General features: G+C 44.5%; 1 protein-coding gene across 2 annotated transcripts in view; it reads right to left on the bottom strand.

Moving 5' to 3' along the window:
* The window catches only part of GLRA1 (glycine receptor alpha 1), a 172,482-nt gene that overhangs the window by 67,790 nt on the left and 78,645 nt on the right, over positions 1–26,047 (bottom strand). For both annotated transcript variants that reach the window (XM_069763534.1, XM_069763533.1), the window contains exons 2-3: positions 1,945–2,075; positions 1,178–1,245 (exon numbers count right to left, since the gene is read on the bottom strand). In XM_069763534.1, the coding sequence (XP_069619635.1) occupies positions 1,178–1,245; positions 1,945–2,075 (199 nt within the window). The remainder of the gene's footprint in view (positions 1–1,177; positions 1,246–1,944; positions 2,076–26,047) is intronic.

Below are 26,047 nucleotides of genomic sequence, written 5' to 3'. Positions count from 1 at the left end.
AAAAAGACCTTTACATTCGCCCATTGTTCACTTTAAAAAAAATACAGAATCTGAGTCAGTCTGTTGCTACTAATGTACATGTTGTTTTCCAAAAAGAACATAAAATTTGAATAAAATATCCCCAGTGGCCAGTGTGAAAAGATGTTTAAATTTCTTTCAGTCTCTCCACTGGCACTGGATTATCCGGACATGGCGCGCTGTGCATGCTGTGGCGGTTTACAAGTCTGCAATCACCATAGGATATCAGCTTAGCTGGCAGCCGAGCTCCTGTAGTGAGAGCCGGTGCCAGCACTGTCCCTGATTGTTTAATACTTTATATGCTGCAATCCAATAGTGACCGTGGCATCTAGTGGGTTGTGAGAGTTAGGGTGCTCCCACTCTTACTCTCACCCCATGGACACAACCAAAGGGTGCCTATGGATGTTATGGCAACTGGAGATCAAAGAATGACCTCTGTCTCTGCTACGCATGGTATTACATTTATCCTGAGCTCTACGCTGAGCACTTAAGTTGGGGTTTCCATTTAAATGTCCCAATAGCAAGATTCAGACAGAACCCACGCTGAACCATTCACTATAATGTGGCAGACTGAATCACTTCAGACTTCATTTTGGCCTCCTTCTTGGCATTGTCCCATTTTTTTCAGTCATTCACAAAAGCACGCACCTCTAAAAATTGGATACCCTCAAAAGAGAGGCTTCCCTTGCCTAATTAGTCAATGGATCCATCAGATTTCTGTCTGAATAACATATTTCGGAGATGTAGATGATATAAGAGCTCAGCGTAGAGCACAGGATAAATGTGAAGCAAACCTCAAAAGCGACCCAAAATGTTGTGTAGCCCTAAATGGTACCAATAAAAACTTCAACTCAAACACACAAAAACAAGCTCCCGCTCAGGAGCAAATTAAATCCCCCAAATTTTGGATTCGCCAAAATACATAATTTGGGAGAAATGCAAAACTAATTTGATTAGTTATGGATGGATCCGCTCATCTTTACTTGTGATAAAAGAGCAAAGTGCAAGTCCTGAGGGATCAATGTTTGACATCTGGATTTTATTTTTGAAGCTGTTTGACGCCCTGTCTACCCACTACATGCTTTAGACTAGGCATAAAGCAGGGCATGAGTATGATCACGTTGTACTAACACTATAAAGCAAATAAATCATTGCTTACCATAGTGGTTTCTGCAATGGAACCAAAGCTGTTGATAAAGATGTTGCAGCTGACGTTTACCGGGGGACCTGTGTCGAAGCAGAGAATTTATTAAGTAAAACAGTGGGGAATGTTGAATGAAGACTGATACATTAATGACTATCATAATTGGCAATTATTCTTTGGCTCTAAGTATCTATAAGGGACTTTGGTAAATGGGTTGCCCGGGATTTTCAGAAAGATTTCCTAAGAGAAGGAAATGTTATAAAATAAGTCAACTTTCCTCAAACATTAAATCCCTTGTTGACCCAGTGCCACCACCCTGGTGGTCCCAAATGCTTATCATTCACTTGAGATCTCTGCGGCAGGGTTGGAGGGAACCACATCTGCAGCTCATTGACATTGGGGATTAATGGGTGAGTAATGGTCTTCTCTCTATTGTAGTACTTTTTCCTCTTTGCTGACAACTTGATCAAAATACCAGACAACATCCAATGAAGATCACTGGTGGATTATGATCTACCAGAACATTTAGTACATGACTGAAAACCAAGAGAAAGGAACTCCATGATGAAACCCTTGACAAGATGTTGTACAGCAAGGGACACCTACATTTTTCTTACACAGGGGTCTTCTGATATATATTTGCCTCCATAAAACACTACTTAGAACTCCTAGGCTCCAATGCGAAAGCCTTAACAGGGCCACCACTCTTCTTGGACCACGTATTACTAGATATAACATTATAAATTAGAGGACCTCCCCAGGTCAATGCAGGCATGAGTTACCTTTGAAGTTGGGTCGAATTCTGGCATCATATCCTGAGATCTTCCCCATTAACTTGTCCAGGAAATCAGAGGGAGACATCATTTTAGGAGAAGAACGTGCAGACGCCCCAACTTCTTTGGAAGCTGCAAGACTGAAAGAGAAAGAAACAGTAAAATAAACATGTAAATGACGGACTGAGCATCTAATGAAGTTTTTGGTGGATAAATGACAAAATGGACATGGAGAAGAAACTCGTGTCTGTGTAGAATACAGTAGAACCAAAGCTTTGACAACATTTCGCTCATACTTCAAAATTCTGTGTCCTTTTCTATTGTTGGCTCCGATTTTGACCTGTGAGCTCTATAGTGGAGATGTGATATGGATGTTCCCAACCAATATATTAAAAATGAGTTCTTGTTGTTGCTTTCTACAATTTGATAGAATTTGATTATATCCCATTGCATTAATTTTCTCTTTTCTGATGATAGGCTCAAATTATACACTAAGTGTCCTGTTTGTCTGGACATACTTAGGTTTTCCCACATCCTAAAATTAGTTTGGAAATTATTTCCTTTACATTTTCAATAATGAAAAAAAGGCATAAAATGGAAAATTGATAGTAAAGACAAGCTAAGGATAAGAGTGTAAAATTCTTCTTCTAGATCAATAGTATGCAGTGCTGTATTCAAACCCTAAAGAGTGTTATTGGTGAAGAAAACCAATTTATAAATGACTAATAGTGTAAGATTTCCCCATTCAGGACCCTCATCCAGACTGATTACAAAGGGTTTGTCTCTGAAGGACTTAATATGTATTTGAATAAAAAACTATGTAATACTTTATTTGCCCTGTAGAGGCGATGTAGGGAAACTGAACACTTAATTCACATAATTCATCTAATCCTAAACAGTTCCAGAAGCAGAAATCCCTGTGTTTAGCATATTGTTGATGGACCTTTTTAAAAAAGGGGATTATTTAGAGCAGGATACCTTTTCAAAATATGTGCTGATTTTTGGAGTGGAAACATCAAAAACGCAAACTCCACACAGTTTCCGCTCCAAATACATAGCAAAAAGACACATACCATAAGGGCTCATTCACACATCCAAGTTTTCCAGGTATGACAAAAATGGACTGATTATTCTAATCAGACATTAAAGTTGGATCAGAGATTGGTTTGACTGTCATGCATTTTTTTTCATGTGTGGAAAAATAATAATAAAAAAAGTTTCTCCACCTTCTCCTTTCTGACAGTCTGTGAAAATCAGACAGTCCTCAGACTACATCCGATTTTTTTGTGGACTCATTGATTTAAGTTGCCGATTTTAATTTGACCCTTGGATCAAAAGCAGATTTACAGTGCCTTGCGAAAGTATTCGTCCCCCTGGAACTTTTCAACCTTTTCCCACATATCATGCTTCAAACATAAAGATACCAAATGTTAATTTTTGATGAATAATCAACAACAAGTGGAACACAATTGTGAAATTGAACGAAATTTATTGGATATTTTAAATTTTTGGGGAAAATCATAAACTGAAAAGTGGGGCGTGCAATATTATTCAGCCCCTTTAACGTAATACTTTGTTGCTCCACCTTTTGCTGCGATTACAGCTGCAAGTCGCTTGGGGTATGTCTCTATCAGTTTTGTACATCGAGAGACTGAAATTCTTGCCCATTCTTCCTTGGCAAACAGCTTGAGCTCAGTGAGGTTTGATGGAGATCGTTTGTGAACAGCAGTTTTCAGCTCTTACCACAGTTTCTCGATTGGATTGAGGTCTGGACTTTGACTTGACCATTCTAACACCTGGATACATTTATTTGTGAACCATTCCATTGTAGATTTTGCTTTATGTTTGGGATCATTGTCTTGTTGGAAGACAAATCTCCGTCCCAGTCTCAGGTCTTTTGCAGACTCCAACAGGTTTTCTTCAAAAATGGTCCTGTATTTGACTCCATCCATCTTCCCATCAATTTTAACCATCTTCCCTGTCCCTACTGAAGAAAAGCAGGCCCAAACCATGATGCTGCCACCATCATGTTTGACAGTGGGGATGGTGTGTTCAGGGGGATGAGCTGTGTTGCCTTTACGCCAAACATATCGATTTTCATTGTTGCCAAAATCTTCAATTTTGGTTTTATCTGACCAGAGCACCTTCTTCCACATGTTTGCTGTGTCTCCCAGGTGGCTTGTTGCAAACTTTAAACGACACTTTGTATGGATATCTTTGAGAAATGGCTTTCTTCTTGCCACTCTTCGATAAAGGCCAGATTTGTGCAGTGTACAACTGATTGTTGTCATATGGACAGACTGTCCCACCTCAGCTGTAGATCTCTGCAGTTCATCCAGAGTGATCATGGGCCTCTTCGCTGCATCTCTGATCAGTCTTCTTCTTGTTTGAGATGAAAGTTTAGAGGGACGGCCGGGTCTTGGTAGATTTGCAGTGGTATGATACTCCTTCCATTTCAATATGATCGCTTGCACAGTGCTCCTTGGGATGTTTAAAGTTTTGGAAATCGTTTTTTATCCAAATCCAGCTTTAAACTTCTCCACAACAGTATCACGGACCTGCCTGTTGTGTTCCTTGGTCTTCATGATGCTCTCTGTGCTTCAAACAGAACCCTGAGACTATCACAGAGCAGGTGCATTTATACGGAGACTTGATTACACACAGGTGGATTATATTTATAATCATTAGGCATTTAGGACAACGTTGGATCATTCAGAGATCCACAATGAACTTCTGGAGTGAGTTTGCTGTACTGAAAGTAAAGGGGCTGAATAATATTGCACGCCCCACTTTTCAGTTTTTGAATTTCCACAAAAATGTAAAATAACCAATAAATTTCTTTCAACTTCACAATTGTGTTCCACTTGTTGTTGATTCTTCAAAAAAAATGTACATTTGGCATCTTTAAGTTTGAAGCATGATATGTGGGAAAAGGTTGAAAAGTTCCAGGGGGCTGAATACTTTCGCTAGGCACTTTATCTCTGGGATTTTCCATAGGCTTTTTGGTCTGCGAAAAATCACGGACAGGTGAATGGCCACATAGACTATCACAGGTATGAGTGCTATCCATGAAAACCACGGATAGCACTTGTATTAAAAAATCGAACGTGGGAATGAACCCTAAGAAATATGCAAATTGTCTCTTCAGAGAGGAAGAGGACAAGAACTATGGTGCCATCTATAGAGAGTAGCAATCCAAAAAGTCAATGTTGACCCTTTAACGAGCCTTGTCACATGACTTTTAGGGTAAAAGTCCAAACCAGAATCTCAATTTGTAGACACTGTGTTTCGGGGTGCTGCCCCACATCAGTGCAAAAGTGTGAGCTCTGATTTGGCTGGGTGAGAGGGTCTGACCAGGATCCAAGGGGTAATGTTTCTCCTTGTGTAGAGTGACATGTCAAGCATACCGAGATGAAGAGACTTTCACCCAGCCAAACCAGATCTCACACTTTGCACTGACGGGGGGAAGTACCCCTGAAACACTGTGTCTGCAAATTGAGATTCTGGTTTTGATTTTTATTGTAAGTCATGTGACAAGGCTCGTTAAAGGGTCGACATGGACTTTTAAGATTGCTACTTCCTTTAGGTAGCATCAGAGTTCTAGCCTTCTAGTCCTTGCATATTTCCCGGAGGAGCATTGTGGCTTAAAGGTCTCCGCCTCTCGGCATGCTTGATAAGTTACTCTCCGCAAGGACAAACGTTACCCCTTGAATCCTAAGAGTGACAGATACTATTGGTAAATTCCTTTCTCCTTTAAGGCTTATTTTACATTTTCATCAAGGTTCTCTTCTACTTGGATAGCAAAAATAGAAGCATGCTGTAATATCCTAGCCAATAAAATCAGACATTCGATGGACCCTTTATAAGGTAATAGGATCCATAAGGATCTGGTACAAAATGGATCATGATGAAGCCATCATGGCACCTGTAAAAACGGAGGTCACGATGCCAGTGCGAGCGGAGCACGATGCATAAATCAAAATGGTTGTTCACTAAGGATTGACACGTAACTTTGCTGCCAGTGCGGCCACTAAAGCAGGCGTTCAGGGACGGGCCGAGATCTCAGCGGCTGGCATCTGTTGTTGTTGAGACATCTGGCCATTTGCAGATACTTTTAGATATTCATATGTTCTGTTGTTTAGAAGTTCATTAGCTAATGAGCGTAAACTATTACATTCTACAATACAAATAGACTAGAATCTTCCAGCCTACTTCTTGATTGCTTTGAGGTTCTTTTCCTTGTAATGGAAGCAGTGGGACAATTGAGTGGTAAATCTGTCCTTGAACTTTGAATGTGGGCATAAATCCAGTTGAAAAAATTTCTCTTTTGCCCCAAAATGATGTCATTTGGAAACAGGAGTTGTACCTCCTGATGGGACAATGTGGAATGGCGTGGCTTGATACATACACACACATACATACACTCAGCTTTATATATATATAAATATATATAAATATATATATATATATATATATTTTTTTTTTTTATTAAATGACTCAGATTGTGATAATTTGGTTTTGGAAGTTTTACCATTTCAAGCCCTAAACCACCTGCGAACCCCTATAAGGCTATTTGCACACATCTTTTTCAGTTTAATTCCGCCACGGAAACTGCCTGAAAAATCTATCAGAAAATGCTCAAAAGAATGAAAATAATAAAAAAAACACTTGTTTAGGCTTTTCTACGTCTTTATACTGCTAAAGGTTTCAAAAAACGGCAAGTGGATAAAAAAAGAAGTAACCCATCTATTCTTCAAGTGTTTTCCACTCACACTTTACAATGCAAATCAATGGGAAAGCTCAAAAGATGCCTGGAAAAGGATGGATGTTTTTTGGAGCCTTTTGCCACCGTTTTATTTTTTTCAGCGAAAAAACAATAGCAATTTCTTCATTATTCAATAGAGTGGAAAAAATAAAACTGTAAAAAAGTCATCAGAAAAACCCTTCGAAAAACCGCTGACGGCCAAAATCATCATAAAAATGCTGAGCAAATCAAAAAAACAACACAAAAGATGTTTGCGGAACAAAAACTGGAAGAAGAATATAAGCAATATACTATAAATGCGTTGATAAAACATAAAATATTTTCACAAGAATTCAGATGAAAAATTAATACTATCTCATGTAAATCTTCTAAAACTCAATATTTGATAAAGGGAAAAAAATGTAATTTCCTGTCCACCTTTTATAGCAAATGAACCGGACTGTAAAACTATAAATAGGTATCTATTAAATATGAAAAAGAATGTGATCACGATAAGAATAATTCCGACTCTTACATACAGTATATACTGATATTACTGAAGATCCAGTAGTGACATACTATTAATGAGGAGGGAGAAAGACAATAGGCACCCACACCAAAAATGGTTCTCCTTCAGAAGGAAGAAAAATGCCTTTATAGTAATACAGCTACTCTGTGAGTCAAAGTCAGAACATTTAAAGGGAATCTGTCACCAGGTTTTTGCCACCTAGCATAATATAGAGACAGAGGCCCTGATTCCAGCGATGTATCACTTATTGTGCTGCTTTCTGTAGTTTTGATAAAATCACTGTTTTATCAGCAGGAGATTATCACCAGAGGACTAGTATACCTGCTGCCATGTAGTCCTCCATATTAATGAGCCCCGCCCCATCACTGATATCTACCGATGCAAAGTGTAAACAGAGAGCTGCCAATCATTGGTGTAGGCGGGGTTATACAGAGCTCAGCATTCAGAGGATTGGTAGATCTGCATTAGATGATGCAGTGATTTTAATAAAACTACAGCAAGTAGCCCAGTATCATAGAATGTTAGAGTTGGAAGGGACCTCCAGGGTCATCGTGTCCAACCCCCTGCTCAATGCAGGATTCATTAAACCATCTCAGGCAGATGTCTGTCCAGCCTCTGTTTGAATTCTTCCATTGAAGGAGAACTCACCACCTTCCGTGGCCCAGTAAGTGATACATAGCTGGAATCAGGATCTTGCCCCTATATCATGGTACTAAAGCAAATAGACCCATTCATTCTGGTCCTTTTGGTTAACCTTTAATCACCACTCACTTTTATAGCAGGGAATTGTATTTACAGCAAATCCCATATATATGTCATTTAGCTTAGGTGATTGGGATAATAGAAGAGGGCAAGTGCAGCAAAATCCAACTACCTGCAGTTGCCCTCCCTTGGGTAAATCCAGGAATGCAAATTGTTTTTTTTTTATTCACTTGGTGGGAAGAACAGAGGCACTCTTACCATTTGTAAAGGTACAACCAATAGACAGGTGTATAAAAGGAAGGATAGCCATAGAAAACATTTCCAAATTAGCTCTTCTCTAGAAGGGATTATACTTTTTCTTGCCAACCTTTGGAGGCAGCTACTTCATAAGTCAGCAGATTGGACTGCAAGCTGCTGAATCCTGACAGTATGCAATGTGCACACAATAGTAGTATTGAGACACCATTAGGCTGAGGCTGCAATACCATAGAGATGCCTGAGTCCCAAATGTGGGATGATCCATTTTCCCAAGCAAAATCCAAGTAAAAGAAGACGACTTCACTATCTTATAATGATGCCTTTATTACGGCATCACTCACTGTCAGGATTCCACTCTGTTGTAAGTATGCCATTTGCGCAGTTGCGGTCACATGCTGGTTAGCAACTTTTCCTACTTTTCTCAATGTTCTAATGAAAAACTGGGTGAGAACCTATTTGACACATGTCTGCAACTATGCAAACCACGTACATTACTATCACTTCAACAAACAATAGAGTGGAATTCTGACAGTGTGTACACTGCACACTGCCGGGATTTAGCAATCTGGAGTCTCAGAGTAGTTGCAAAGGTTTAGCTGAAACCCCCCCAAAAAACAGTTTAATGAGCATTGCAACATGACTAAGGATCGGATAACGAGACAGCCAAAAGAAAGAGGTGCCCATTCGCAGGCAGTTGTTTCGGCATTCTTTTGCTCATCAGTATCCATATCTCATATCCTCCCTGACTCATAACCCTAAACAGCTTTTCAACACTTTCATTTCTCTACTCCGTCCCCCAGCACCTCCTCCCTTCCCCTCTCATTTCTGCTGAAAAATTTGCCTCCTTCTTTAAGCAGAAGATCGATAACATCAGACAAAGCTTTGGCCCGCAGCCCCAATGCCCCTCCTCTTGACTTCATAACCCTGTTCCAAGGCCAGCTTCTCCACCATGACAGACGATCAGCTCTCTATCCTTCTGTCAAGATCACATCTCACCACTTGCACGCTTGACCCGCTCCCGTCCCACCTCATCACTAACCTCGCAAAAGTCTTCATCCCAACCCTAACACAACTTTTCAACCTCTCACTTACAAACGGTGTCTTCCCCTCATCCATCAAACACGCATCAATCACACCTATCCTTAAAAAACCCTCCCTCGACCCATCCTCTGTGTCCAGCTATCGCCCGATATCCCTTCTCCCTTATGCCTCAAAACTTCTGGAACAGCATGTCCATCTTGAACTGTCCTCCCACCTCTCCTCCTGCTCCCTCTTTGACCGGTTACAATCTGGCTTCCGACCACATCACTCAACTGAAACTGCCCTAACTAAGGTCACTAGGGTTGAGTGAAACGGGTCGAACATTTTCAAAAGTCGCCGACTTTTGGCTAAGTCGGGGTTTCATGAAACCCGATCCGACCCCTGTGCGGGGTCGGCCATGCGGTACGCGACTTTCGCGCCAAAGTCGCGTTTCAATGACGCGAAAAGCGCCATTTCTCAGCCAATGAAGGTAAACGCAGAGTGTGGGCAGCGTGATGACATAGGTCCTGGTCCCCACCATCTTAGAGAAGGGCATTGCAGTGATTGGCTTGCTGTCTGCGACGTCACAGGGGCTATAAAGAGGCGTTCCCGCCGACCGCCATCTTACTGCTGCTGATCTGAGCTTAGGGAGAGGTTGCTGCCGCTTTGTCAGAAGCAGGGATAGCGTTAGGCAGGGTCCATTAACCACAAAACCGCTTGTGCTGCAGCGATTTGCACTGTCCAACACCACCCTCGGTGTGCAGGGACAGTGGAAGTTTTTTTTTTTTTTTTTTCCCCTCAGCGCTGTAGCTCATTGGGCTGCCCTAGAAGGCTCCCTGATAGCTGCATTGCTGTGTGTACGCCGCTGTGCAAACCAACTGCTTTTTTCAAAGCACAAATCCTCTTGTTCCTTCCTTTCTGCACAGCTATCTTTTTTGTTTGTCCACACTTTTTATTTCATTTGTGCATCAGTCCACTCCTTATTGCTGCCTGCCATACCTGGCTGAGATTACTGCAGGCAGGGAGATAGTAGCTGCCTGCCATACCTGGCTGAGATTACTGCAGGCAGGGAGATAGTAATTGTAGGACATTCCCTGTGTTTTTTTTTTTTTTTTTTTTGGTGGGAGATTAAGATTGGCAATTTGGCATTTCTGCTAGAGTGCCATCCCTGTGTGTGCCATCTCTCTCACATAGTGGGCCATAGAAAGCCTTTTCATTTTTCTGTATTTTTTTTTGTGGGGTGTATAAATTCTCCCTGATAAAAATACAGTGGGAGATTAATATTGGCCTTTGGGCTTGTGTGCCAGTCCTGAGTGTGCCATCTCTCTCACAAATAGTGGGCCATAGAAACCCTATTTTATTTTTTTTGGGGTTTTATAAATTCTCCCTGAAAAAAAGGGAGATTAATATTGGCCTCTGGGCTTGTGTGCCAGTCCTGAGCGTGCCATCTGTGCCAGCCCTGAGCGTGCCATCTCTCTCACAAATAGTGGGCCATAGAAAGCCTATTTAATTTTTTTTTTGGTTTTATAAATTCTCCCTGAAAAAAAGGGAGATTAATATTGGCCTCTGGGCTTGTGTGCCAGTTGTGAGCGTGCCATCTGTGCCAGTCCTGAGCGTGCCATCTCTCTCACAAATAGTGGGCCATAGAAAGCCTATTTAATTTTTTTTTTTTGTTTTATAAATTTTCCCTGAAAAAAGGGAGATTAATATTGGCCTCTGGGCTTGTGTGCCAGTTGTGAGCGTGCCATCTGTGCCAGTCCTGAGCGTGCCATCTCTCTCACAAATAGTGGGCCATAGAAAGCCTATTTAATTTTTTTTTTGGTTTTATAAATTTTCCCTGAAAAAAGGGAGATTAATATTGGCCTCTGGGCTTGTGTGCCAGTTGTGAGCGTGCCATCTGTGCCAGTCCTGAGCGTGCCATCTCTCTCACAAATAGTGGGCCATAGAAAGCCTATTTAAATATTTTTTTGGTTTTATAAATTCTCCCAGAAAAAAAGGGAGATTAATATTGGCCTCTGGGCTTCTGTGCCAGTCCTGAGCGTGCCATCTGTGCCAGTCCTGAGCGTCCCATCTCTCTCACAAATAGTGGGCCATAGAAAGCCTATTTTTTTTTTTTGGGGGGTTTTAGAAATTCTCCCTGGAAAAAAAAGGGAGATTAATATTGCCCTTTGGGCTTGTGTGCCAGTACTAAGCGTTCCATCTCTCTCTCTCTCTCTTAGTCAGTGGGCCATAGAACGCCTATTTTTGGTTTTATTTGTTTTCTAAATTCTCCCTGAAAAAATCATTTTATTTTATTTGGTTTCTAAATTCTTCCTGACAAAATCATATTTTTTTTATTATTTTTTTTTCTAAAGTCTCCCTGAAAAAAAAAAAAAAACAGTGGGAGATTAATATTGGCCTTTCTGCTTGTGTGCCAGTCTTGACTCCTGGGTGCGTCATCTCTCAGTCAGTGGGCCATAGAACGCCTATTTTTGGTTTTATTTGTTTTATAAATTCTCCCTGAAAAAATCATTTTATTTTATTTGGTTTCTAAATTCTTCCTGATAAAATCATATTTTTTTTATTATTTTTTTTTCTAAAGTCTCCCTGAAAAAAAAAAAAAAAAAACAACCAAAAAAACCAGTGGGAGATTAATATTGGCCTTTCTGCTTGTGTGCCAGTCTTGACTCCTGGGTGTGCCATCTCTCTCTCTCTCTCTCTCTCTCTCTCTCTCCAATTGTGGTCCATAGAAAGCCTATATTTTTTTTCCTTGATTTGGGTTCCAAAATCTACCAGAGAAAATAACTCCATCAATCATTGGTAGAAAAATATTGGCCTCTGGGCTTGTGTGCCACTCCTGATTCCTGTGTGCGTCATCTCTCAGTCAGTGGGCCATAGAACGCCTATTTTTGGTTTTATTTGTTTTATAAATTCTCCCTGAAAAAATCATTTTATTTTATTTGGTTTCTAAATTCTTCCTGATAAAATCATATTTTTTTTATTATTTTTTTTTCTAAAGTCTCCCTGAAAAAAAAAAAAAAAAATCAACCAAAAAAAACAGTGGGAGATTAATATTGGCCTTTCTGCTTGTGTGCCAGTCTTGACTCCTGGGTGTGCCATCTCTCTCTCTCTCTCTCTCTCTCTCTCTCTCTCTCTCTCTCCAATTGTGGTCCATAGAAAGCCTATATTTTTTTTCCTTGATTTGGGTTCCAAAATCTACCAGAGAAAATAACTCCATCAATCATTGGTAGAAAAATATTGGCCTCTGGGCTTGTGTGCCACTCCTGATTCCTGTGTGCGTCATCTCTCAGTCAGTGGGCCATAGAACGCCTATTTTTGGTTTTATTTGTTTTATAAATTCTCCCTGAAAAAATCATTTTATTTTATTTGGTTTCTAAATTCTTCCTGATAAAATCATATTTTTTTTATTTTTTTTTTTTCTAAAGTCTCCCTGAAAAAAAAAAAAAAAAAAAAAAAAACAGTGGGAGATTAATATTGGCCTTTCTGCTTGTGTGCCAGTCTTGACTCCTGGGTGCGTCATCTCTCAGTCAGTGGGCCATAGAACGCCTATTTTTGGTTTTATTTGTTTTATAAATTCTCCCTGAAAAAATCATTTTATTTTATTTGGTTTCTAAATTCTTCCTGATAAAATCATATTTTTTTTATTATTTTTTTTTCTAAAGTCTCCCTGAAAAAAAAAAAAAAAAAAAAAAAAAACAGTGGGAGATTAATATTGGCCTTTCTGCTTGTGTGCCAGTCTTGACTCCTGGGTGTGCCATCTCTCTCTCTCTCTCTCTCTCCAATTGTGGTCCATAGAAAGCCTATATTTTTTTTCCTTGATTTGGGTTCCAAAATCTACCAGAGAAAATAACTCCATCAATCATTGGTAGAAAAATATTGGCCTCTGGGCTTGTGTGCCACTCCTGATTCCTGTGTGCGTCATCTCTCACTCAGTGGCCCATAGAAAGCATATAGTTTGTTACATTTGTTTTCTAAATTCTCCCTGCAAAAATCAATGTTTTTTTTTTGGGGGGGTTTCTAAAGTGTTCCTGAAAAAAATAAAAATAAAAAAAAAATAATAGTGTGACATTAATATTAACATTTGTGCTTCAGTGACAGTCCTGCGTGTGGGGCATCTCTCTAATTTGCAGCCACCAAAAAAAGAGTGTGTAACATTGGGCCTGATTTTCGCTGTGGTCTCACCAACCTGTAAAGGGGTAGCTAAATCATACTGAAGTTATAGCTCACCGTGTAAGTTGTGTGACTGCAACAAATAACGTTAGTTTGGTTACGTTTTTAAAACAATGAGGAAGTCTAGTGGAAGAGGTCGTGGCCGGGGGCGTTCATTGTCAGCTGGTAATGAGGGTAGTGGTAGTGGTGGAGCATCAGGTGGTCGTGGGGAAAAAAATATTGCACCTAAGTCTGGAGCTGTGGAGCCAGGTTCGTCGTCCGGCTACACAAGGCCTCGAACGCTCCCTTTTCTGGGATTAGGAAAACCGCTTTTAAAGCCGGAGCAGCAAGAGCAAGTTTTGGCTTATCTTGCTGACTCAGCCTCTAGCTCTTTTGCCTCCTCTCGTGAAACTGGTAAAAGTAAAAGCAGCGCGTCGTTAGTGGATGTTCACGGTCAGGGACAAGTCACTTCCTTGTCCTCTTCAGCAAAAACAACAACAGAGAAGAATGCAGCAGGCGACACAACGGGTTACTCCATGGAGCTCTTTACACATACCGTCCCTGGCTTAGAAAGTGAAGCAGTTAACAGTCCATGCCCATTACAAATTGAATCTGACATGGAGTGCACTGACGCACAGCCACAGCCAGACTACTATGCTGGTCCTTTGACTCAGACCACAACATTGCCCTCGCAGGGTGCTGATCAAGAATCAGACCCTGATGAGACTATGTTGCCCCATCACGAACGCTATACCACCGAACGACACGGTGACACAGACGAAGTTGCGCAGGAGGTACAAGAAGAGTTATTAGATGACCCAGTTCTTGACCCCGATTGGCAGCCATTGGGGGAACAGGGTGCAGGCGGCAGCAGTTCTGAAGCAGAGGAGGAGGAGGGGCCGCAGCAGGCATCAACATCGCCACAGGTTCCATCTGCCGGGCCCGTATCTTGCCCAAAACGCGTGGCAAAGCCAAAACCTGGTGGAGGACAGCGTGGCCATCCGGTTAAAGCTCAGTCTGCAATGCCTGAAAAGGTATCCGATGCTAGAAAGAGTGCAGTCTGGCATTTTTTTAAACAACATCCAATTGATCAGCGCAAAGTCATCTGTCAAAAATGTTCTACTTCCTTAAGCAGAGGTCAGAATCTGAAAAGTCTCAATACTAGTTGCATGCATAGACATTTAACCACCATGCATTTGAAAGCTTGGACTAACTACCAAACGTCCCTTAAGGTTGTTGCACCCTCGGCCAATGAAGCTAGTCATCAACGCAACATCCCTTCCGGCAGTGTAGGACCACCATTTAGCGCACCACCTGCTGTATCTGTGCAGGTATCTTTGCCAGGCCAAAGCAGTCAGGGTCAGGGAATCACCAGTTTCGTAGTAGGAAACACTGCATCTAGGGCACCGGCGGCAACAATACCATCTCCCACCGTCTCTCAGTCTGCCATGTCCACCGGCACCCCCGCTAGTTCCACGATCTCCATCTCTCCAGTCCAGCTCACCCTACATGAGACTATGGTTAGAAAAAGGAAGTACTTAGCCTCGCATCCGCGTACACAGGGTTTGAACGCCCACATAGCTAGACTAATCTCGTTAGAGATGATGCCCTACCGGTTAGTTGAAAGCGAAGCTTTCAAAGACCTGATGGACTACGCTGTACCACGCTACGAGCTACCCAGTCGACACTTTTTTTCCAGAAAAGCCATCCCAGCCCTCCACCAGCATGTTAAAGAGCGCATCGTCCATGCACTCAGGCAATCTGTGAGCACAAAGGTGCACCTGACAACAGATGCATGGACCAGTAGGCATGGCCAGGGACGTTACGTGTCCATCACGGCACACTGGGTAAATGTGGTGGATTCAGGGTCCACAGGGGACAGCAAGTTTGGGACAGTTCTGCCTAGCCCACGGTCTAGTAAACAGTTGTCTGTAGCCGTTCGCACCCCCTCCTCCTCCTCCTCCTCCTCGTCCTCCTGCAGAAGCAAGAGCTCGTCCACAGACCGCAGTCGCACAAACACTCCATCCGCACCTGCCACAGTTGCACACCAGGTCTCCCATTATGGGGCAGCTACTGGCATACGTCAGCAGGCTGTATTGGCTATGAAGTGTTTGGGCGACAATAGACACACCGCGGAAGTTCTGTCCGAGTTCTTGCAGCAAGAAACGCAGTCGTGGCTGGGCACTGTAGATCTTGAGGCAGGCAAGGTAGTGAGTGATAACGGAAGGAATTTCATGGCTGCCATCTCCCTTTCCCAACTGAAACACATTCCTTGCCTGGCTCACACCTTAAACCTGGTGGTGCAGTGCTTCCTGAAAAGTTATCCGGGGTTATCCGACCTGCTCCTCAAAGTGCGTGGACTTTGCGCACATATCCGCCGTTCGCCTGTACACTCCAGCCGTATGCAGACCTATCAGCGTTCTTTGAACCTTCCCCAGCATCGCCTAATCATAGACGTTGCAACAAGGTGGAACTCAACACTGCACATGCTTCAGAGACTGTGCGAACAGAGGCGGGCTGTTATGTTTTTGTGGGAGGATACACATACACGGGCAGGCAGTAGGATGGCAGACATGGAGTTGTCAGGTGTGCAGTGGTCGAAGATTCAAGACATGTGTCAAGTCCTTCAGTGTTTTGAGGAATGCACACGGCTGGTTAGTGCAGACAACGCCATAATAAGCATGAGCATCCCCCTAATGCGTCTGCTGATGCAAAGTTTGACGCACATAAAGGATCAGGCGTCTGCACCAGAGGAAGAGGAAAGCCTTGATGACAGTCAGCGATTGTCTGGTCAGGGCAGTGTACATGACGAGGTACCGGGCGAAGAGGAGGTGGAGGATGAGGAGGATGATGGGGATGAGTATATTTTTAATGAGGAAGCTTTCCCGGGGGCACGGGAAATTGGTGGCGTGGCAAGGCCGGGTTCTGGTTTTTTGAGGGACACAAGTGACGTAGATTTGCCTGCAACTGCCCCTCAACCAAGCACAACCGCAGATTTGACAACGGGAACTTTGGCCCACATGGTGGATTATGCCTTGCGTATCCTCAAAAGGGACACACGCATTACAAAAATGATGAACGATGACGATTACTGGTTGGCCTGCCTCCTTGATCCTCGCTATAAAGGCAAATTGCAAAATATTATGCCACATGAGAACTTGGAACTAATATTAGCAACAAAACAATCAACTCTTGTTGACCGTTTGCTTCTGGCATTCCCTGCACACAGCGCCCGTGATCGTTCTCACACGAGCTCCAGGGGCCAGCAGACCAGAGGTGTTAGAGGGGCAGAAATCAGAAGTGGCGTTGGCCAGAGGGGTTTTCTGACCAGGTTGTGGAGTGATTTTTCTATGACCGCAGACAGGACAGGTACTGCAGCATCAATTCAAAGTGACAGGAGACAACATTTGTCCAGTATGGTTACAAACTATTTTTCATCCCTTATCGACGTTCTCCCTCAACCGTCATTCCCATTTGATTACTGGGCATCCAAATTAGACACCTGGCCAGAATTGGCAGAATATGCATTGCAGGAGCTTGCTTGCCCGGCAGCTAGTGTCCTATCAGAAAGAGTATTCAGTGCTGCAGGTTCAATACTAACAGAAAAAAGGACTCGTCTGGCTACCCAAAATGTAGATGATCTAACCTTCATTAAAATGAACCACAACTGGATTTCAAAATCTTTTGCCCCACCCTGCCCGGCTGACACCTAGCTTTCCTATGAAAAGGTCTTGCCTGTGGACTATTCTGAATGACTTTTCCAATCTCGTAATTTTCTTCACCTGATTGTCCAGCATACGACATGTTTCCACCTCACGAAATGGCCAAACTCCCCACACGGGGCCGTGCTATCGCCACTTTGCGCTTGGACCCTTGAGAGTGCTGTTTGTCTGAAGAGGTGGGTGTGGCCGCTTTTGGTCGACGGCACTGCCACTGGGTCCCTCATAGTACAATAAAGTGTCTCTGGCGGTGGTGGTGCGCACCCAACGTCAGACACACCGTTGTAATATGAGGGGCCCTGTGCCTGTACCGCCGGCCACAAGCCAGTTCCCCCCCCAGCTCAAACAGTGCTCTACCACTAGCAAAATTATCTCTCACAGCTTCACCAATGTGTAGTCTAGGCGATGACATCCTTCAATGCCTGGCACTGACAATACCATTGTTTTGACATTTTTGTTATGTTAGGCCTTCGAAGCCTGTCTGCGGTCCCTTCTTTCTACAACTACTACACTGACCAGGCCACTGCTGGCCGTGTTACCCTGGAACCAATTTAAAAGTGCCTATAGTCAGCCCAATTTTGTTATGTTAGGCCTTCGAAGACTGTCTGCCGTCACTCCTTCCACTAGACTTCCACTGACCAGACCACTGCTGCCCGTGTACCCCTGGAACCAATTTAAAAGTGCCTACAGCCAGCCCAAGTTTGTTATGTTAGGCCTTGGAAGCCTGTCTGCGGTCACTCCTTCCACTAGACTTCCACTGACCAGACCACTGCTGCCCATGTACCCCTGGAACCAATTTAAAAGTGCCTACAGCCAGCCCAAGTTTGTTATGTTAGGCCTTCGAAGCCTGTCTGCGGTCACTCCTTCCACTAGACTTCCACTGACCAGACCACTGCTGCCCGTGTACCCCTGGAACCAATTTAAAAGTGCCTACAGCCAGCCCAAGTTTGTTATGTTAGGCCTTGGAAGCCTGTCTGCGGTCACTCCTTCCACTAGACTTCCACTGACCAGACCACTGCTGCCCGTGTACCCCTGGAACCAATTTAAAAGTGCCTACAGCCAGCCCAAGTTTGTTATGTTAGGCCTTGGAAGCCTGTCTGTGGTCACTCCTTCCACTAGACTTCCACTGACCATACACTGCTGCCCATGTACCCCTGGAACCAATTTAAAAGTGCCTACAGCCAGCCCAAGTTTGTTATGTTAGGCCTTCGAAGCCTGTCTGCGGTCACTCCTTCCACTAGACTTCCACTGACCAGACCACTGCTGCCCGTGTACCCCTGGAACCAATTTAAAAGTGCCTACAGCCAGCCCAAGTTTGTTATGTTAGGCCTTGGAAGCCTGTCTGCGGTCACTCCTTCCACTAGACTTCCACTGACCAGACCACTGCTGCCCGTGTACCCCTGGAACCAATTTAAAAGTGCCTACAGCCAGCCCAAGTTTGTTATGTTAGGCCTTGGAAGCCTGTCTGCGGTCACTCCTTCCACTAGACTTCCACTGACCAGACCACTGCTGCCCATGTACCCCTGGAACCAATTTAAAAGTGCCTACAGCCAGCCCAAGTTTGTTATGTTAGGCCTTCGAAGCCTGTCTGCGGTCACTCCTTCCACTAGACTTCCACTGACCAGACCACTGCTGCCCGTGTACCCCTGGAACCAATTTAAAAGTGCCTACAGCCAGCCCAAGTTTGTTATGTTAGGCCTTGGAAGCCTGTCTGCGGTCACTCCTTCCACTAGACTTCCACTGACCATACACTGCTGCCCATGTACCCCTGGAACCAATTTAAAAGTGCCTACAGCCAGCCCAAGTTTGTTATGTTAGGCCTTCGAAGCCTGTCTGCGGTCACTCCTTCCACTAGACTTCCACTGACCAGACCACTGCTGCCCGTGTACCCCTGGAACCAATTTAAAATTGCCTACAGCCAGCCCAATTTTTTTATTTTAGGCCTTCGATGCCTGTCTGCGGTCCATTCTTTCAACTACTACTACACTGACCAGGGCACTGCTGCCCAAGTACCCCTGGAACCAATTTAAAATTGACTACAGCCATGTGTTAATATTTTAGGCCTTCGATGCCTGTCTGTGGTCACTCCTTCCACTAGGCCTCCACTGACCACACCACTGCTGCCCGTGTACCCCTGGAACCAATTTAAAATTGCCTACAGCCATGTGTGATTATTTTAGGCCTTCGATGCCTGTCTGCGGTCACTCCTTCCACTAGGCCTCCACTGACCACACCACTGCTGCCCGTGTAACCCTGGAACCAATTTAAAATTGCCTACAGCCATGTGTTATTATTTTAGGCCTTCGATGCCTGTCTGCGGTCACTCCTTCCACTAGGCCTCCACTGACCACACCACTGCTGCCCGCGTACCCCTGGAACCAATTTAAAATTGCCTACAGCCAGCCCAATTTTTTTATTTTAGGCCTTCGATGCCTGTCTGCGGTCCATTCTTTCAACTACTATTACACTGACCAGGGCACTGCTGCCCGTGTACCCCTGGAACCAATTTAAAATTGCCTACAGCCATGTGTTATTATTTTAGGCCTTCGATGCCTGTCTGCGGTCACTCCTTCCACTAGGCCTCCACTGACCACACCACTGCTGCCCGTGTACCCCTGGAACCAATTTAAAATTGCCTACAGCCATGTGTTATTATTTTAGGCCTTCGATGCCTGTCTGCGGTCACTCCTTCCACTAGGCCTCCACTGACCACACCACTGCTGCCCGTGTACCCCTGGAACCAATTTAAAATTGCCTACAGCCATGTGTGATTATTTTAGGCCTTCGATGCCTGTCTGCGGTCACTCCTTCCACTAGGCCTCCACTGACCACACCACTGCTGCCCGTGTACCCCTGGAACCAATTTAAAATTGCCTACAGCCAGCCCAATTTTTTTATTTTAGGCCTTCGATGCCTGTCTGCGGTCCATTCGTTCAACTACTACTACACTGACCAGGGCACTGCTGCCCAAGTACCCCTGGAACCAATTTAAAATTGACTACAGCCATGTGTTAATATTTTAGGCCTTCGATGCCTGTCTGCGGTCACTCCTTCCACTAGGCCTCCACTGACCACACCACTGCTGCCCGTGTACCCCTGGAACCAATTTAAAATTGCCTACAGCCAGCCCAATTTTTTTATTTTAGGCCTTCGATGCCTGTCTGCGGTCCATTCTTTCAACTACTACTACACTGACCAGGGCACTGCTGCCCGTGTACCCCTGGAACCAATTTAAAATTGCCTACAGCCATGTGTTATTATTTTAGGCCTTCGATGCCTGTCTGTGGTCCCTCCTTCCACTAGGCCTCCACTGACCTGTCTACTGCGGCCCGTGTACCCCTTGAACCAACCTAATAAAATATTTAAAAAATTAATTTGATTATAAAAAATAAGATCGTGTTGAGATCTCAAATGCAGACATTTTAACAATCAAAACAAACACACAACAAATATCTGGAACTGTACTACAAAGGTCCAACAGCTACAATTTCTTTCTCCTGCAAGAAGTTAACTGAAAGTTTTTTGGAGTTGTTAACACAGATATGGCATCCACCGAGTGTTGTCCTGTCGCGTCTCCTTTAAATTATTTCCAATAAGATGTTAAACTATTAATTTAATAAAATCAATAATTAAAAAAATAATTGAGTAAGTCAAAAGCACATTGCAAATAAACATTAATTACAAATCAAGAAGCATGGCGCGTCCGAGGGTGAGTAGATACCGAATAAGAATATAATCACCCTCGGACGCGCAATGCTTATTTACAACAGCCTTCCTTCCTAAGAATCAGCCCTTCCGTGGTGTAGAGAGAGGTTGTGTTACACTCCAAGGTGTTCCCCAGGTTGCCTTTCCTGAGCTTCGATCTTCCGGCTCTCGTTTAGTAGCTGTTGGAAACTACGCTGCATTAGGCCTACTAATTGTGTATGGGGTGTAGAGACAGGTTGTGTTACACTCCAAGGTTTTCACCAGGTTGCCTTTCCTGAGCTTCGATCTTCATGCTCTCGTTTAGTAGGTGTCGGAAAGTAGGCTGCATTAGGCCTACAAATTGGGTATGGGGTGGAGAGAGATGGTGTGTTACACTCCAAGGTGTTCCCCAGGTTTCCTTGCCATTGCTTCGGTCTTCCGACTCTCGTTTAGTAGTTGTAGAAAAGTACACAGCATTAGGCCTACAAAATGGGTATGGGGTGGAGAGAGATGGTGTGTTACACTCCAAGGTGTTCCCCAGGTTGCCTTTCCTGAGCTTCGATCTTCATGCTCTCGTTTAGTAGGTGTCGGAAAGTAGGCTGCATTAGGCCTAAAAAATGGGGAATGGGGTGGAGAGAGATGGTGTGTTACACTCCAAGGTGTTCCCCAGGTTTCCTTGCCATTGCTTCGGTCTTCCGACTCTCGTTTAGTAGTTGTAGAAAAGTACACTGCATTAGGCCTAAAAAATGGGTATGGGGTGGAGAGAGATGGTGTGTTACACTCCAAGGTGTTCCCCAGGTTGCCTTTCCTGAGCTTCGATCTTCATGCTCTCGTTTAGTAGGTGTCGGAAAGTAGGCTGCATTAGGCCTACAAATTGGGTATGGGGTGGAGAGAGATGGTGTGTTACACTCCAAGGTGTTCCCCAGGTTTCCTTGCCATTGCTTCGGTCTTCCAACTCTCGTTTAGTAGTTGTAGAAAAGTACACAGCATTAGGCCTACAAAATGGGTATGGGGTGGAGAGAGATGGTGTGTTACACTCCAAGGTGTTCCCCAGGTTGCCTTTCCTGAGCTTCTATCTTCAGGCTCTCATTAAATTGTGGTTAAATGGAACAACTGCATTTGGCGTACTAGTTGGTTTGGGGCCTACTATCGGTGTCTGCCACTCCTTGCTGTTCTCCTGGTTTCCTGTCCTGAAATTCCATTTTCAGCCTCTCGTTAAGTAGTTGTTAATGTTAGACTGCATTTGGCCTACTAGTTGGGTTGGGGCCTACTATCGGTGTCTGCCACTCCTTGCTGTTCTCCTCCACTGAACAAAGCTGTGCCGCCTGTTTACTACGGTTGCCAATTTTGAACTGCATTTCGACTACTTACTGATTTGGCCCTACTCTCTGTGTCAGCCTCTCATTCCAGTTGTCCTCCACTGCAATGCCCCCTGGTTATTCCTGTGTTACCAATTTTGAACTGCATTTAGCCCACTTTCTTCTTTGGGCCTATATCTGTGTTTCCACTTCATCGTGCCCATTGCCCAGCCAGTGATAGATGAGTCTGCTGGTACATTGACCCATAACGCAACATTCCCCGTGCACGCTACACAACAACATTGTGACCCTGCTGAAAGTCAGGTTGCTCTTCCCGCATACCATACCACCTTACACGGGGACAAAGAGGAAGGTGCAGATGAAAGTGCAGGTTCCTTCATCAGGTGGGGGGAGGAATACTAGTTGGCGACGTCACTGGCACAGGGCCTCTCATAGTACGCAAAAGTGTTGCTGCCGGTGGGAGGCGCCCCCGCCGTGCAAACACACCGCTGTACTTTGAGGGGCCCTGTGCCAGTGCCAATGCCAACGAGTGGGCCCCCCCCTGCTTGCTCAGGATCACAGCACTTGCAAAGTTGAAATACTTACCTCTCCCTGCTCCACTGCCGTGACGTGGTCCAGATTTACTGGGCCCACTAATTACTTGAACCAGCCCTACCCCCCACAACTTTAGCCAAATGACCCCCAATTTCAAATGCCTTCCAATTATTTTAAGGTAAATTACGCTTGACAAGCTTCATTAAGAAGAATGGATGGTTTTGACATTAAAATGGGCACTCTAGGTGTTTTCCTGGCCCCCACTCACTGCCGACTATGCTGCCCCATTGACTTGCATTGGGTTTCGTGTTTCGGTCGATCCCGACTTTACGTCATAATCGGCCGATTTCACTCGACCCGACTTTGGACATAGTCGGGTTTCGCAAAACCCGGCTCGACTCTAAAAAGGTCAAGGTCGCTCAACTCTAAAGGTCACCAATGACCTACTAACCGCCAAGAGCAAGCGACACTCCTCTGTCCTCCTTCTCCTGGACCTGTCTTCTGCCTATGACACAGTGGACCATTCCCTCCTGTTACAGATTCTCTCATCTCTTGGCATCACAGACTTGGCCCTATCCTGGATCTCATCATATCTAACAGACCGGACATTCAGTGTCTCCCTCCCCCACACCACCTCCTCATCTCGCCCCTTGTCTGTCGGTGTTCCCCAAGGCTCAGTTCTAGGACCCCTACTCTTCTCTATCTACACCTTCAGCCTGAGACAGCTCATACAATTCCACGGTTTACAATATCATCTCTATGCTGGTGACACGCAGGTCTACCTATCTGGACCTGACCTCACTTCCTTACTGACCAAAATCCCACAATGTCTGTCTGCTATTTCAGCCTTCTTTTCTGCTCGTTTTCTAAAACTGAACATGGACAAAACAGAATTCATCATCTTTCCCCCACCTCACTCTACCCCTCCACCCGACCTATCCATCAATGTCAATGGCTGCTCACTTTCCCCGGTCCCGAACCCTCGGTGCCTCGTGGTAATCCTTGACTCTTCCCTCTCTTTCAAGCCACATATCCAAGCCCTTGCCTCCTCTTGCCGATTTCAACTCAAAAACATTTCCCGGTTCCGTGCATTCCTTGACCATGAAACCACAAAAGCACTAGTACATGCCCTTATCATCCCCCGCCTCTACTACTGCAACCTCCTACTCTCTGGCCTCCCCTCTAGCACTCTGGCACCACTCCAATCCATCCTAAACTCTGCTGCCCGACTAATCCACCTGTCCCCCCGCTATTCCCCAGCCTCTCCTCTCTGCCAGGCCCTTCACTGGCTTCCTATTGCCCAGAGGCTACAGTTCAAAACACTAATAATGACATACAAAGCCATCCACAACCTGACTCCTCCATACATCTGTAACATGGTCGCTCTCCTACTGTATCCTCACCCATCCCCTGTAGACTGTGAGCCCTTGCGTGCAGGGTCCTCTCCTCCTGTACTTGTGTGTGCCTTGTTTTACTCATGTTTATTGTACTTGTCAATATTTGCCCCGTTCACCTGTAAAGCGCCATGGAATAAATGGCGCTATAAAAATGTATAATAATAATAATCAGTAAAGGTATTGATTGGATATTTGAGAAGCCTTTGGAATAGGTCTATGTAGTATTGTGGGTTCATTGTGGAAAATGCAAGCTAGCATTCAATTTGCATACATTTTTTCCCAGGAATCACTACCTGATATACAATGCTAGCTGGCACCTTTAAGCCCTCTTTTGCAGAATTCTAGTATACTATATGTATATCCCTAATTCCCCATGCAAGGCACAAAAAAGACCGCATGTTGCAGTCCGGTCCCATGGGCGTCTCTGGTACTTATCCGGCTCCTCCTCTCTTCTTACGATCGCCGTCCTCCTTCTTTGCATCATGTGGATGACGTATCCCACGTCATCCACACAGTGTCCTCCATCACGCTCCTGTGCAGGCGCAGTTCTCCCTGCCCTGTACTGTGGCGCGCATGTGCCAGCTTTACTTCCAAGTCATTGGCGCTCTTTGGTCTTTCCTGGCGCATGCGCACTGGGCAGGGCAAAGTGAAGTGTACCTGTGCGGAAGCGCGATGGAGGACACTGTGAGGATGATGTAGGACGTGTCATCCATATGAAACGGAAGGAGGACGAAGATCGTAAGAAGTGATGAGGTGCCAGAGACACCCATTGGACCAGACCACACCATCTGTGTGTATAATAAAAGGTATTTTTTTGTGCCTTGCATAGGGAATTGAGGACATACATATAGCATACTAGAATTCTGTAAAGAGGACTTAGGTGCTGGCCGGACTTTAACCTGGTGAGAGGTTCCCTTTAAAATGCACTTTTCTACTACACCAGTGGTGAGTCTTCCGATAGCATCCATTTTAAATTAAGTGTATTTAGTTCGTGTTTTCATTTTTCAGGGCATAACTTATTAGGGTTGACAACACAGTTTGGTTCACCAATGACATTTTAGAATGAAATATGAAATGGATAACGTGCCATAGAGATGGTTCCAATTTTTGAAATGAAGCTTGAAAAAATTAGAAGGTCTTCAGACCGCATTGACTTAATTTTCTTCTTTTTTATGTGATTTGTAGCCCCTCTGTAGAGATACCCTAAGGCTAGGTTCAGATTGCGTTAGTGGGTGTCCGCTAACGGAATCCGTTACATTGCGAAATTGGCGCAATTAACGCTATGTAACGGATCCGTTAGCGCACCCATTGACTGCAATTTGCTAACGGATCGCTAACGCATCGCTAACGTATGCCATTTTTGGCATGCGTCAGCGATGTGCCGTTATTTGCTTGCAGCGTTCAGGGTCCGTTCTTCCCTAGCGCAGATCGGGCATCTGCGCTAGCGGGACTGCCAAACACAATCCCTTTTTGGACATTGCGTTAGCGCAATCCGTTAGTGTATCGGCAAAATGGATTGCACTAACGCAATGTGAACCTAGCCTAATTCTTTCAAGGGAGAAACATGAGCTAGTATTGGATCCTTACATGTGGAGTTCAGCAAAAAGTTTTGGAGGACTCCGGTCCAGTGGCCACAGGAGCTAAAGTCCTGCCAACTGAGATACGATGTGTTAGGCTCTGTTTCAGCTCTCCTGGTGAAGTGGACCCACTAAGACGCTGGTCTGGGTAGGTGCATGGTCCCTGAACATCGGTGCAGCTAGCGGGATGAGACATGAGGAGGGATAGGAGGTAACACCCTCAGTAATCTTGGGAATCATAAAATGATGCAGTGAAGTCAGTAGGGCAGCAAAGACGGAAGTGAGTAACATGGTGTACTAAAGTCTAGGATAACAATCCGAAGACACATGTGTGAGTCCTAATGGAACTTAAAAGGCCTAAGGAGATGATGTCACGCACCGGGCAACCTGCAAAGCTCGATGTGGAACACAACAGAGGGCAGCGGACCTAGGTGAAGGGAGTGGAGCCCGGCACAGGTGCATAAGACCATGAGTGCTTTG

This window comes from Ranitomeya imitator, chromosome 4 (assembly GCF_032444005.1).
Source record: "Ranitomeya imitator isolate aRanImi1 chromosome 4, aRanImi1.pri, whole genome shotgun sequence".
NCBI lineage: Eukaryota > Metazoa > Chordata > Amphibia > Anura > Dendrobatidae > Ranitomeya > Ranitomeya imitator.
The sequence above is the reverse complement of the archived record's forward strand: the minus strand, read 5'-3'. Positions and strand labels throughout refer to the sequence as shown.